General features: G+C 37.6%; 2 protein-coding genes across 5 annotated transcripts in view; one reads left to right on the plus strand and one right to left on the minus strand.

Moving 5' to 3' along the window:
• eif2ak4 (eukaryotic translation initiation factor 2 alpha kinase 4) overlaps positions 1 to 5,860 on the plus strand; it is a 63,662-nt gene extending 57,802 nt beyond the window's left edge. Inside the window, exons 36-39 of the mRNA XM_083550569.1 lie at positions 80 to 148; positions 2,249 to 2,293; positions 4,130 to 4,245; positions 5,450 to 5,860. Coding sequence (XP_083406695.1) covers positions 80 to 148; positions 2,249 to 2,293; positions 4,130 to 4,245; positions 5,450 to 5,507 — 288 coding nt within the window. The 3' untranslated portion in view covers positions 5,508 to 5,860. The remainder of the gene's footprint in view (positions 1 to 79; positions 149 to 2,248; positions 2,294 to 4,129; positions 4,246 to 5,449) is intronic.
• A 181-nt stretch (positions 5,861 to 6,041) lies between these two features.
• Positions 6,042 to 15,144, minus strand: part of LOC310731172 (cysteine-rich motor neuron 1 protein) — a 58,689-nt gene continuing 49,586 nt past the window's right edge. For all 4 annotated transcript variants that reach the window (XM_083550577.1, XM_083550578.1, XM_083550576.1 and 1 more), the window contains 4 exons: positions 14,808 to 15,029; positions 13,605 to 13,733; positions 9,418 to 9,590; positions 6,042 to 9,001 (listed from right to left, as the gene is read on the minus strand). In XM_083550577.1, the coding sequence (XP_083406703.1) occupies positions 8,810 to 9,001; positions 9,418 to 9,590; positions 13,605 to 13,733; positions 14,808 to 15,029 (716 nt within the window). In that variant the 3' untranslated portion in view covers positions 6,042 to 8,809. The remainder of the gene's footprint in view (positions 9,002 to 9,417; positions 9,591 to 13,604; positions 13,734 to 14,807; positions 15,030 to 15,144) is intronic.

The following is a 15,144-nucleotide window of genomic DNA, read 5'->3' on the forward strand; positions in this document are numbered from 1 at the left end:
CTTATACATAAGAATAAAAAGCATCCAATATTTATGTTTATTGTGATCAAGGAAGAAATGTTTTTTTCTTTTCTTCCAGATACAAACCAGATTGCAAAATCTTGGCAACAATTTGCAGAACAAGAGTAATGACATCGAGGTGTTGGCAGTAAGTGAATGTTATTTAGTTTTCTTTTTTCTGTTTCATTTCCTTTTTTATTTTTAACATTAAATAATTTTAGTTTTGGACGGGGAATAGGTCAATAGCTGCGTTTACATGTAAAAAATCATTTTAATAATCAGATTATTTCAGTTAGAATGAAAGCACAATTCAGAGTAAACAGTTGGAGTAAACTGAGGTAATTCTGAATGAAACTAGTATCTAACTGAACATACTGTATCTAATGTGGCCAGTCAGTTTTAATAATCCATGAAATAGAAGAATAGAGGCCATGTAAACCTGTGTGAGACTGAGTTGGTTCGTGAGGGTTTGTCACTATACACTCTTGATGCAATAAAATGGTCCTGTAAGACTGTAACATGAAAGAAAATATTTAGATTGTAATATTTGTGATAATAATTATGAGGGTGGATTGGTGCAAGAAACCAACTGCTATTGCAGCAGAATTAGGGGTAATTTAGCATATCCCCAGTACTGTGCAAAAGTTTTAGGCAGGTGTGCAAAAAAAAAAGCTGTAAAGTAAGAATGCTTTTGTGTTTAAATGTGTTAATAGTTTTAATTAATTTGTTACACCTGACTCATGCAAATGTACAAAGTGTGCAAGCCTAAGAATTGAAATCCAAATGGTAGTCATACCAAATATTGATTTTGATTTAGATTTGTCTTTCAGTTTGCTCAATGGCCATTTTGTAAATTGATCAAAATAAACAAATAAAATAAATCTTTCTGAAAGCTTTCATTACAGCATTTCTTCACTCCTGCCTAAACGGTTTGCACAGTACTGAATATGCAATACTTTTACTAGTTAAGTTCTGAGTTTTAGTATCCGTGTGCATTAACTTGTCATTTCAATGCCTTTGAATCTCGGTAAAATAATGTAATTAGAAAAGGCCTTTTGCTTATGCAGTCACAAACATTCCTTGTGTTTCTGTTTAATAATTACAGTCGGGTTCCCAAGTAGCGCAACAAATATGTTTTTCTGCCCATCATTTGCAGTGCACAATTGCAAATCCTAAAGGTGCCACAACCATTAGTAGCAGGGCACTGATAAAGAAAACTTGTTCTGTTAGTCACAGCTACAGTAGCCAATCATGGGCAAAAAACTATTTGGTTTAACCTTATCTTACCTAAGATTCTCTACATTTCTCAGTTCAGGATATAAAAAGTTGTTTTTATGACCATTTGATTTAAAGTGTTTACTGTGCAACTTTCAAAGTATACTACTTACTGAGTCTACATTGTCCAATCATTCTAAACTGTGGACTTTTGATGTGTACCAAAGCTGTGTTAAGCTTCAGACTGCTACTTGCAGTTGGAAAAAGCAAATAAAACAGGTCCTTGCACATTGTATTCATGTGTTTTTTGAATTGCAGTTGAAAAACAAAGTTGGAAAAAAAAAAGCTATTTGCACAAATAAAAAATTTTATTATACAAACCAAAGTAAAATATTACCAGTTTGCAGACAATCTAGAGGATCATGGTGTGGGGTAGACGGGCCCGGAGAACATTCTGCAATGAGTTTCTGAAGATTTTGCATGTTAAATTCACATTAAGTTCTCCGAGCAAAGTCAGAATGTTCAAATGAACGCATTGATGGATTATGAACTCACTGTTGAATCAGTTATTTTACATTTACTGGTTATTCAAGTGTACAAACAAAACTCATAATAAAAATAAAAAAAAAAGATTATAAGAAACTATAAATGAGGCATATTGATTTTATCGTTTGTTTTTCATTTGAGAAAAAAACAAAACAAAAAAAGGATACATGGGAAAAAACAATCTAATTACCAAAATCCTATATTTGTTGCCTCTGAAACCTCAGTCTCAGTTCACCAGAGCACTATAACGATTGTCCATTTATTTGTGTGCATTACAGACGTGTTTTTGCTACCTGCTCTTTACAGTAACTAATCTCTACTCAGTGGAACTTGACTTAGTCATCCAAGAGATGCTAAGACCCTTTTTGTTTTTTCATTCGAACTGGTACAGTGTGTGTATGCTGATAGTGTGTGTTGTGTATACAGCACATTCTAGATTAGACTCCATTGTGTCTGCAAAAGTAACATTGTTTCCATTTACTTTTAGGTTGACTTGTCCAAGGAGACCCTCATCAACTTCCTGTCTCTGGAGGTTTGTATTCGCTAGCCATTATAATAAGCTGTTGCAAGTCAATGAACTGAATTCCAGCAGAACAGAGTGGTGGGAAAAGTTTTGTTGGCACATAAACAGGAAAATTGAGGGGATCCTGTCTGATACGCACAGTATATAGGAAACGTGTCTTGGAGGTGTTTGCATTCTTGTTGTGAAGGGAAACCCCTGTCTTTAGTTGCTTTTTCATTTCATTCTCAGCATTGATTGAGCCACTTGAGCAGAACGGGAGGAAAAAGAGGGAGATTGTCCGGCTGCCAGAGCTGGGTGGTGGAAAAGAATCCGCCGGTCTTTGTTTGAATAAGAAAAAAAAAAAAGTAGAGCTAATGCGGTTTCAAGAAATATAAGTCCAGATGAGAAAATGTAATTGACGCAGGCTGACGTACTACACAGAATGAATGGATGTCTTGTCCTCAAAAACACACCGAGCAGTGGTGCATAGGAAAGTATGAAAAATAACTATGTGGGTTTAAAGCACAAAACAATACATAATGATCGAACCTATTACCTCAGGAAACCAAAGCCGAAAGGTGACTAAATGGAGCCTCTTATTAAAACACCACACCTCGTTTATTACCATTTTGTGTAAATATCTACTTGTATTACTAATGGTGCTAGTGAATAGTTATGTCTGTGTTACAGTTTGTAATATACCAATCCACAATTTGACTATTATATATTACAGACTTTCGCACAGTTATGTTCACTACTTAATATCATGAATGGGGGATTTAATCCAGGACTGGATTAAGTTTTAATAGCAATAATTCTATAATATTTGCAGGTGAGATTTAGAAATATCTAAGAATATTTAAGAAATATACACACTCACCAGACATATTATTATGAACACCATATTACTACTGGGTAGCTTTTCAAAGCTTCACAACATGGATTTCACAAAATAAAGACATTCCTTTGAAATTCTGATCCATGTCGAAAGGGTTGCAGAGTTGATCTCCAATTCTATAACATTCCGAAGGTGCTCTGTTACATTTTTCCTGAAATGAACTCATTGTTCATGAAATCATTAATGAGATGACTTGTACGTTGTGACTAAGCACATTATCATGCCATTTCTAAGATGGTGAAATATGGATGCACCAGCAGGCTGAATGGTAACACATGGCAGGTTGGGTTCATAAATTTGTGCTATTGGCACTAAACTCTATTGGCACTGACTCTTCCATCTGCATGTCTCAGCAAAAATCAGGAATCTTTAACTCCCGGATTCCTTGAATCTAGTGGGGTCTTCAGCTGTTGTAGCTCTTATGTTTGATATTTTCTGCTCAGGACAGTTGTAAAGAGTGATTTTTTTTCTTCTTATCTGATATCTGTCCTGTCAGCTCAAAGCATGCTGACCATTCTCCTTTGACCTGTGCCAGAGACTGTTGTGCATGACCAGCCTGTCTGGCCCCAACAACCATGTCAAGTCACAGAGATCCAATTTCTCTGTTATTCTGATCGTTGATGTGAACATTGACTAAAGCTGTTGACTCGTACCTCCAAAACTTAATGCATTGAATGAATGAGCAGCTATACATGTGTTTGTAATAAAGTGTCTGGTGAGCATATATGTTTAGATCTATAGTATCCTAAGTATTAGGAAGTACAAAATATTTTGCATGTGATTACAGTTAAACAGATTAAAAAAAACCTGAAGAAAACAAGTGGTCTGCCTTTGGTAATTGGTTTTTATAATCAAAACATTAATTATTTCTAGTAAATAAAATTTTTTAAGTACATGAAGTTTTGCTGAAAAACATTTAAAGAAATAAGTGAGCCAACTGTGCCCCCTTTGCTCTCTTAATCATGCAGTTTGAAGGAGAGGAGCAGTTCAACATCAGCGTTAAACACTTACTGATGCACCTGCCCAAGCAGCGCTATCTCAAATCCATCTGTGAAGAGATCCACCGTTTCAAGATGATTAAAAGGTAAAAGAAAAAAAAAGAAAAAGCTAATCTATCAAATTGTCAGTCGTGCCACTTAAGGGATCATATCAGTGTTATTTATTCACCCAGCCACTCACCCAACAAGTGCTCATTCAAGAAGCAACCTATCTAACCAAGCAAACCCACCCACCCACAAATCTAAGCCCCTCTACCCACACATCTATCCAACCAGGCCACCCAGCTAACCAAATATCCACCATACTAGTCAACAATATATCTTTCCAATAATCCAGCTGCCCATCCACCCACTAATACCCCCACACCCCCACCCTCCTGTAAATGCTTTAACCTGGTCAGCTTGTACCTACTGTAACTGCTTTACATTCATACTCAATGTCTATACTGGGAACATTGGATGTGAAAGCATGCCACACACACACATGCAATGCACACACATGCTTATAATAATATCTTACGCTTGCATGTTTTTGGGAGTTTGGGAAACCAGTGATTTAAGAAGATACCCACACAGACATGGGTAGAATGTGAACCTTTCCAGCAGAAGATTTAATACTTACCTTTATTTATCATGGGAAACTATTTTCTTTATAGAAAACTAAAATATTTACCAGAATTTTTGTGAAGTAAGCTTAGCACCTGACTCCAAGGGTGAAATATGAAACTCTTACAGGACCACTGCTTTGCAGATTTTCGAATTTTCACCTGCTTCTTCGCAGGAAAGCTTTAATAATTATCTGGTTCAGTTGTGTTTGGTCAACATATATTAATTTATTCAAGATGTATCTAAAACTGGTTTCCTCCACACAAGACCTCATTTAGAAGTTTGTCAGTTCTACTCAAGTTTCGGTTTGCTAACAGATAACAGAGAGAAATCTACCAATCTAGAGTTTTTACGTCATTTAAAAGAAAATTCATTTAATCAGTATGACTAAGCATCATTTGTCCACCTCTAGGATTCTCGATAGATTAGATAGAACTTGTTTGTTTGATTCAACTGTCTTCTTTGTGAAGTCATGTTAGCAATAAATTAGCATAAGATAAGAAGCATTCTGCTACATTTGGGGCTTAATGATTCTTTGAATAACAGGAAATAAGATATTTACAGCTTGACCTGACCAACCAAATTTATCATATCAAACATTGTTCAGTGGCCACTTTTTCAAGTATAACAATGTTTATATTTGGAAAAGTAACCATTGAAATCTCAATGTATTTTTCTTTGCAGGGTTGCAGTTGTTGTCTTGTACAGTTACAGAGATGACTACTACAAGATTCTTCTTTAACCTAGACAATGTCCTTCATTCTAGGTAATTATTTTCCAAGGACTCTTTAAGGACTGAAATTAAGTTTGTTCATTTGGGAGCTGGGGGGGGGGGGGTCTTTTTTATTGGCAATGACTTCGGTTTACATTTCTACCAAAGGAACAAATTATTCATTGTCATAGTGGTCCAGTAATGATTACCAGCTTTGAGCCTCTGGATTATATAATTCCCAAGTGTGGATTCTCTCCATAGTGATATGTCAATCTTTATTTTCCAAAACAGAGATCTGTTTTTGAGGATTTCAAAAGTGTTACTACTTGATGTATTATAAATGCTGAAATAAATACATTAAAATATGTATTTTTCCTTACAAATGTGCTTTATTTTAAAGGTGTATATAACATTTTATGGCTCAGTTAGCAACATATATTGGAACTGGGGGGTTGTGGATTGGTATAGATCTTTGCCTTACAAATTAAAGTGTCTTTTTTTTTCTCTCTCAGTGGTAGCAGAAGCAATAAAATAGCTTGAAAATAAACACTTAAGACCCTTGGATCACACAGTGATATACAGTATTTATTCCTTTTCAAAAAAAAAAAAAAAGCAGATAGACATGAAAATGGTTGACAAAATCAACAATGTACAGCAGCTTTGGCTACTATGGTTTCTGTCAACATCCAAACAGCACAAATTTCTTGGTACGCAAACTATAGTTCAGTATTAATAAATAAACTGTTTTGAAAAAATAAATAATGTACTCTTTATCTATGGTTTATCTACCTTTTTACATTTAAGAAATACGACACTAGAATGGCCATTATCATCATCATCATTTAAAGCCAACAGCTATAAAACTGTTCTTGCTTTTTGTTTTGCCCCTCTCCCACATTATAGTTTCAAGCCCCCCATTGCAACACTTATGACAAAAAAAATCCTAGCAAAAAACTGAGTCAAATTGTCCTGTGAATGTATTGTGTAACGCTTGGCTGTAAATCCCAAATAGAAACACTGTTTACTGAAGCAGTTTTACCATCTTGATATGAACGTGAAATCCCTGTCCATGCATCAGTCTTTCCTGGAATATTTTGCACATTTTTGGTAAGCAGCTGACCCTAATAATACCTGCTGCCATTTTTGCATCAGTCATGTGCATAGTAATACTGCAGGAACCAAAACCGTTTAAGACTTAGTTATTTTGATAGTCCAGTATTGCAATGGCCACAAATAGTTAGATCTGATTTACAGAGTTATCATCTAGCTATATCTCTTGTAGGCTACAGGGAGAAAAAGAAATATCTTAAAAGATTGTGAGCTTATTGTCAGTGACCTCATAGGTTTTAATCAATGGCTGACAAACATTTTTTTTGGCATACCATATTTTTTTTTTTTTTTTTAGATTCTGACCCACATAGGTTGTAATGGAATGGATTTTTACTCTAGGTTCTTAACCGTCACATCTTACTACTTAAAGAAGCCATAAAATAAACCATCAGGTCACTAAGACTACAATTAATATACTTAAAAGGTAAAATGAAAATAGACATAAACCAGAGTCTGAATATCCGGTCACCTTAAAGGGTGCTGATAATTCAGATTCTGCTGTTTGTTTAATGTACACTCACCCGGCCACTTTATCAGGAGCACAGGTACATACATGGATTAAATTTGATCAAAATCAATCACGTCAGAGCAGCGCAATGCAAAAAATCATTCAAATGCAGCTCATAAGGTTCAGTTTTCAAAAGGTTTCCTTCAAACATGGGAATTGTGGAAAATTGTCTGGCCCAGGCAGGCTGGTTTCAGTATTTTAGAAACTGGTGAACTGGGATTTTCACACAATGGAGATTAGACAGAACAGTTCAGAAAACAAAAACCATTCAGAGTTGCATTGGCAGAAAATACTTTGTGAGAGGAGAGTGAAAAATGGCTGAACTTGTTTGAGGGAAGCCTAAAGTACAGCAAATAAAAACTCCTAACAAATATGGTAAGCAGAAAAGTACTGCACAGTGGAACCTCGATATTCGCGACTTTTCATTTGGAACCGGACAAAGAGTAACTCGCGAAAAATCTGATAGTTCGTGAGAAGCCACGAGTGGCTCGAAAGTTCGGCATAACATTTTAAAACAGAGTTTGTACTAATAAATTACATAAAATGTTTGAAAAACTTATTGTTTTATTAATTTAAAGTAGTAAATAAAACATTTATGGCAACAAAACATTGTAAATTTCTTGAGTTTACAGAAACTCAATTCACCTTGAAAAAGGAACCATCAAAAGGAGAGTCAAAACCTCGCGATTTTTATTTTTTTTTGTTACTCGTGAGGGGTCATAGGACGTAACCCCCGCGAGTATCAACGTTGCACTGTGTCAAAATGCAAAACGGATCAAATCTTAGGGTGAATGGGCTTCAACAGCAGACGACCACATTGAGCTCCATTACTGTCTGATAAGAAGAATGATCTGAGATTTCAGTGGTCACTGATAGTTGAAGATGAGAGAAAAGATCAGAATATTGATTTTTTTTCAATTTAATAAAATCGCAGGTGATCAGCAGTTTCTGAAACCTCAAACCAGCGCATCAGCCCCCAGCACACCATGCCAGTCAGTGAGAATACATTTTTTTCCTGATGACCAAGATCACTTTTTCCTCCTGTACTGATGGCAAAACTCAAACTGGATCTGGATAATTTTATGCACTGGCTGATTGGATATTTGCTGGATTGCAGGTGTTCCGAATAAAATGGCTCATGAATATAGTTTAGTCATAGTAATTTCCAGTCTATTCATTATTATCCTGCCAAAGTCCATGAACGAATCAGCCAAAAAGCTGCCCTCCAATCTGGGTCACTGTATATACCCCACACAAGTTTTGCCTGAGCAAAACTCAAAGCTTGGTTGTAAACTTCTAGCATAAAATGTTAGAAAGGATAGATCCAAATAAGTAAATTGGAATTGTTACAGAAGTCTGTTGCAATGTTCGGTTAAAGTTTTTATAAACTCAATCTCAGCTTTTTTCCAGAGTGGGCCGTTATTGAGTCATTTTCAAATAAGTATGCTTTCCTCTCCTATTGCTCCTGAGAGCTATATATGGCAAGAATTTACCGTTCCAGAAAAGGGGGGTTGGGGGGGTAGATGGCAATATAATAAAGTAAGATGCATGGTTTCATAATAATCCTTCTTTCCTCCACTGGACACCTAAGATCTCTCTCAAGGGAAGGCAGAAGAATCCTTGGCATGTGGTTTGAGTTGCTCTGTGAGCTTCATGGATACGTATGAAACCAATAGAGATGAAAGGAAATTTCCTGTAGTCCCAGCAGGAGACCTTAACGCTGGACTCTCACATGTCCGTTGCTCAGCTTGGCCCGGGGGATGCTGATCCGCTCCCCATAGGTTGAACTCGTGCTTGGTGAGGAGGTCATGCTGCAGTCGTTCTTCACGCTCTGCAGCTTGTTCTCCTTGGATGGCTCAGTGTACACAACCGAGCTCTTGTTCACATGCTTCTTCAGGATCACAGTCTACGGAGGAAAAAGGAAAGCACCAAACAGCTTCATTACAGAACACTGCAAACCCTGCAAGCTTTTTAAAAAAGTATGCCTGAGTGGCTAACATTTAGAAGGAAAAGAATAAATACATTTCCCCTACACACAAGATGTGAGTGATGTTGAGATGCTTTTCACAATGTTCTTGTAATAGATCTCTGTTTGCATTATTAATGACAAAGAAATCCATACATTCCATTTACAGCTGCACAATATGACGTATTCATAAACAAGTACTCAAGGTCAGTCTTCATCCATTTAGGAATTTAAGAGAAGAAAATCTCTTGATTTACTACGTCTATAATTTTTTTTTTTCTTGGTCTGTCTGACAGAAATATGACCGCTTGCTAGCTGTAAAAGACTGTAGGAACAATTCCTTAGACCATGCTTACCTTTTTGGGTGCATCATAGCAGGACATCTGCACGCAGTTTTTCTTCTTGTTAATGAGAAGTGCCACAATAAAAAAAACAACTATAGACATGAGGAGGGCGGCCAGAATCCAGGCTATTGATTGGTAAATGTGGGAGATCTCCATCTTGGCCAGAAAGTCCTCATCTAGATTACCTATTCAAGAAAGACGAAAGTTTTGTGTCACATATACTAATATTTTACTATTACAATGTGCATGTTCTAATCTATTAATCGTAACTTTTGGGGCTTCAACGCCACTTTGATGTGCCAACATTGCTAACAGGAAATACGAGCAGTCGAAAAAAAAAAATATATATATATATTTTCCACAAATACCCTGGCATTAACCCCCCCAAAATGTTTGGTGTCACCAAGCAGCAGTAGGAAAACAGTGAGAACGTTTATTGTAAAATCTACTTAAAATGTGGGATGAGACTGGATATTGTTAATACCGTATTTTTCGGACTATAAGCCGCTACTTTCCCCCCACGTTTTGAACTCGCGGCTTAAACAACGAAGCGGCTTATTTATGAATTTTTCCTGGGTTTTTCCCGGTTTCACAAACTTCAAGCCAAAAAACTGAGCGACATAACATTAGACCAATGAAATTTCTGAACTGAAACGAAAAAAAAAAACGCACCTCACCTGTGTTCTGAGCTGCACGGCATTGGGAGAAAAAACGTTTTTTTTTTTTACGCACGACGATGCCAAAAGATAAAGTTGTGAAAGGAAGGAGGAAAACAGTGAACAATGACTTTCTTGGTAGGCTACTGTTTAGATACAAGTCGTTGTAACGTGTTGAGTCTGGGTGAAGGGAGAGCTCACTAACTCCAGTTGCGACAGAAATCATATAAGCACAGACAGGTTTCCAAAAGGCTTTTTTTTTTTTTTTTTGTCAACAGCGTTACGGGTTAGTCAAAGAAACTTAGAAATGAGCATCAGAAAATAATAAGGACATATTCCTCGGTCTTGCACACATGCAGTAATAGCGGCAAAATGCGGCGGCAGGCTATTCCCAAAATGCCGCTCTGCTCTTAAAGGAGCCACAACATATTTCACCCGTTACACCGTGTAACAGACACTGTCTTTCGTTAAAGCCTGTGTAAAGTTCATTAGTTTCAGTGTAGACACCTGCGGCTTATAGACAGGTGCGGCTTATTTATGTTTAAAATAAAATCTTAAAGTCTTTGTCAAATTCAGTGGGTGCGGCTTATATATGGGTGCGCTTTATAGTCCGGAAATTACGGTAGTTAAAATGCATACAGTGAACACCGTTTTTTTGCCCCCATTTTTCATGAGTTGAACTCAAAGATCTAAGACTTTTTCTATGTACACAAAAGGCCTATTTTTCTGTCAAATATTGTTCACAAATCTGTCTAAATCTGTTAGTGAGCACTAAGATAATCCATCCACCTCACAGGTGTGGCATATCAAGATGCTGATTAGACAGCATGATTATTACACAGGTGTGCTTTAGGCTGATCACAATAAAAGGCCACTCTAAAATGTGCAGTTTTATCACAGCACGATGCCAGATGTCACACTCACAGAAGTTTTGAGGAAGCGTGCTGGCATGCTGACTGCAGGAATGTCCACCAGAGCTGTTGCCTGTAAATTAAAATGTTAATTTCCCTACCATAAGCCGTCTCCAAAAGGCGTTTCAGAGAATTTGGCACTACATCCAACCGGCCTCACAATCGCAGACCACGCGTAACCACACCAGCCCAGGACCCCCACATCCAGCATCTTCACCTCTAAGATTGTCTGAGACCAGCCACCTGGATGGCTGCTGCAACAATCAGTTTGCGTCTCAGGGAAGCTCATCTGCATGCTCTTCGTCCTCATCGGGGTCTCGACCTGACTGCAGTTTGTCATCGTAACTGACTTGAGTGGGCAAATGCTCACATTCGATGGCGTCTGGCACTATGGACAGGTGCAGTGTTGGGCAGTAACGCGCTACTTTTGACAGTAACTAATACTGTAACACGTTACTTTTAAAAAATAAAGTAACTCTGTTACCGTTACCGTATGGTGCGTTACCCGTTTTTAAATGAATTAATTTTGGCTGAAGTGTAGACTACAGTCTAACCTGTTTACAGCGGCGACACATTGTAGGATTAGTGGATGAACCACTGTAAACACGAAGAAGACGCACTGTGGGCGTGTCTCCTTTTATTCAGGTCTGTGTAGCAGTAATGGCGAGTTGAGGCGAGAGCAAGACGAGTTTCTCAAAGTGGAAATATGCTCATTATTTCACTTTAGTTGAGCATAAAGACAAAAACTTTTTAGTCAAATGTAAGCCGTGTCTGAGTCAAAGGTCGTATCTACTGCGCTAAACAGCAACTCCAATCTGTCAAAGCTTCTCCAGAAACTCCATGCCTCAACAAAGCTAGAAGCTAACCCGGTGTTATGTTGTACATTGTTGATAGTTTTCATACTTAAGCTGTGAAAGGAACATTTTTAAGAGCTCAACACAACAGCAGAAGCCACATTGGTTTTTGATTGTGAATATATTATTCAGCTTGTTTTGTTATTTATTTCAGAAATCCTTATGATATATTCAGTTTGTGTTGGTCTGACCTTAATAAAATAGTTTTTAAAAATTACTTTGTGTTTAAGTCAGTTTTGTGATTGTATAGACCATAACGCATAAAAGGGCATTATTGGGAACATTAAAGAACGTTCTTTAAAAAAGTTACTTTTAACTGTAACGCTTTTTTTTTTTTGGTGTTGTTACTTTTTGAATGAAGTAACTAGTAACTGTAACTAGTTACTTTTTTTTTTTTTTTTTTTTTAGTAACTAGCACAACACTAGGTCCCCTGGTCGTCTAGTGGTTAAGACGCCTCGCTCTCACCGCTGCGACCCGGGTTCGATCTCCGGTCAGGGAACCATCCCCAGCCACTCTCAGTGCCGGTCCCAAGCCCGGATAAATTGGGGAGGGTTGCGTTAGGAAGGGCATCCAGCGTATCCCAGTTTTCACTGTACAGGGCAAAATGCATGAGGCAAATGGTGGTCACACCAGATACTGACTGGTTTTCGGAGTGGTCTTTTATTGTGGCCAGCCTAAAGCACACCTGTGCAATAATCATGCTGTCTAATTAGCATCCTGGTATGCCAAACCTGTGAGGTGGATAGATTATCTCGGCAAAGGAGAAGTGCTTACTAACACAGATTTAGACAGATTTGTGAACAATATTTGAGAGAAATAGGCCTTTTGTGTAAAGTCTTAGATCTTTGACTTCAGCTCATGAAAAATGGGGGAAAAACAAAAGTGTTACGTTTATAGTTTTGTTCAGTGTGTTTTACAGCGGTCACATATATAAACTCAAGTCAAGTCAAGTGGCTTTTATAGTCATTTCTACTATACAGTGGTACACAGTAAAAATGAGACAACATTCCTCCAGAATCCTGGTGCTGCAATTAACAATACAACACAAGCTACGTAAAGTGCATCGAGTGCAACCTAGTGCAAACAGTGCAGATGACAAACAGTACAAATAGACAACACAAGACAAAGCACATAATCCAAGATAGAGCCGACCAGTAAACCTACTGTATACTTTGATTATACAGTACTGTGTGAGGAGAACTGTAAAAACTATAACTGGGAGTAAATGTAAACAGACACAATGCAGTGCAAAAAAACAGCATTAACAGCAGTCAAAAGGTGCAAAAAACAGCAGGTAAACAGTGTAATGTGGTCAAGTATAAATAATAATAAATAAATGATGGTGAAATGGAATGAGATGAGTAATGAGTGTGTGCTTCGAAACCGCTTTCCTGATGGCAGGAGTGTGAAGTGTGTGTGTGTGTGACGGGTGTGTGGGGTCGTCCACAATGCTGTTGGCTTTGCGGATGCAGCGTGTGGTGTAAATATCCGTGATAGAGGGGAGAGAGACTTTGATGATGATCTCAGCTGTCCTCACCATCCTCTGTAGGGTCTTGCGATCCGAAACTTCTAACCTGTAGTTATTGGCATTTAACTTCTGGCTGATTTGTTTTGGAACTCAGGTGTGTTATAACAGAATACAGTAAAATCTACAGTACATCAGAACTATGGAAGTGACATATGTATGACATGTATTATACATCAAATTAATCTTTGGTCTTCCTGAAGAAGCATCTGGTTGTTATGGTATGATGTGGTGGATGTGCTAGTGTTCTACCTGTAACAGGAACTACTGTATGCACCGTGACCCAAACTTCACTTTCAGTGATTGTAACGAGGTCGCTGGCTTTGCTTTTACTTTTGTTTGTTGTTGTAGAGGTCATTGGCACTGAGGTTGTTGTAACATCTATGGACAAAAGAAACAAAAAGAGGGGTGTGAGTCTTATCACAGTGTCTCAAGGTATATAGGACGTTTAATTATCACACTAACACTGACGTTAACAATTTGTGTTTTGTGTTCATTGTTGAGTTTAGCTTTTTTTTATATATTTACATGGTAAACAGATAAACCACCTTCTTTTATGCTTTTTACACCTGCACTTGTATTTTATTTCACTTTCTCAATCAACGCTGGTGTGTTATGGATGTATCTATGAAGCAGGGTTGAATAAAATAGCCTTTATGGATTCTAATTCTAGAGCAGAAGCCATGCCTGATTCCAACTGTTTAAATCATCTGATCTTCAATTTCAGTAGACAATCAGGAAAGGCTCCTGTCTGGTTAGAATGAAAACCCTGCTCTGAGCCTAAAGAATTTAATTAAATAATTTATTTTCCACTGCTTGTATTTTCCTATTAGCAATGTTGGCACATTTGAGTAGAGTGTCTAGGTCAGTGGTGTTTAATCTTAAAAGATTAGATACCCCTGACCTAGACAGTGTTTCACTCTATATAATAGCTAATATGACATTCAATGTAGAGCTGTAGATTACCATAGCCAAAGACATTAGCCGCAGCCTCTATTTCATATACGTTTTTGTTCCCCTTTGAAAAAACTCAACTCCCCTCAATGCCCCTAACCATGTTTATAATTAAAGCATGGAAATTTGTTTTGGCATTGCAATTAAAGCACAAAAAAACTCCCCTCCACTAGCTATCTCTCCATGTTACCTTAGTGCCTATCACAGGTTTCTTTGAAGACACATGAAGCCAGTTAATAGACAATTAAGAACTGCTGCTTATGCTAGGTCACATGACAACACTTGCATCCATGAGCTTTTAGATGGCCACAAGTAAATATTGTTATTTAACAGGGTAGTCAGTAATGATATCACTTCTACCCAGACAGCTAAAGCAGTGTTGCTCTTATCGACTACTTTTCCAAGAGAACTATTTCATTTATCTAACATGGTATCAAAATGTATTTAGTTTTTGGTATACATCATACAATCAGCAGTTTAGGTAACCCAGTCGTTACTTACCGAGGCACTGTGGACAGCACTGTCCCTTGCGAAGAACTGGTACTTTGCATTTGGCAGCTGGACATCGCTGGGAGAAACACTGAATGGTCCCATTGTTGCAAATGCAACTAGTGCAGGCATTTGGTTTCCATGAATCGCCAGCCAAAAGGATGTCTCCATCACTGGATATACAATATTCTCGTTGGCTGTTATTGACCGGAAGGAGGGAGCTCTGTGTGTCCTCTGCAACACAAGTGTACGGAATGTTCATGGTAAACACAAGTGCTTCCTTCCCACTTTTAAATAGTATAGTAATTATAGCAGGACTTGGGTTTGCAGATAAGGCTTCTGTGCAAAG

The sequence above is a fragment of the Silurus aristotelis genome (assembly GCF_946808225.1).
Source record: "Silurus aristotelis genome assembly, chromosome: 9".
NCBI lineage: Eukaryota > Metazoa > Chordata > Actinopteri > Siluriformes > Siluridae > Silurus > Silurus aristotelis.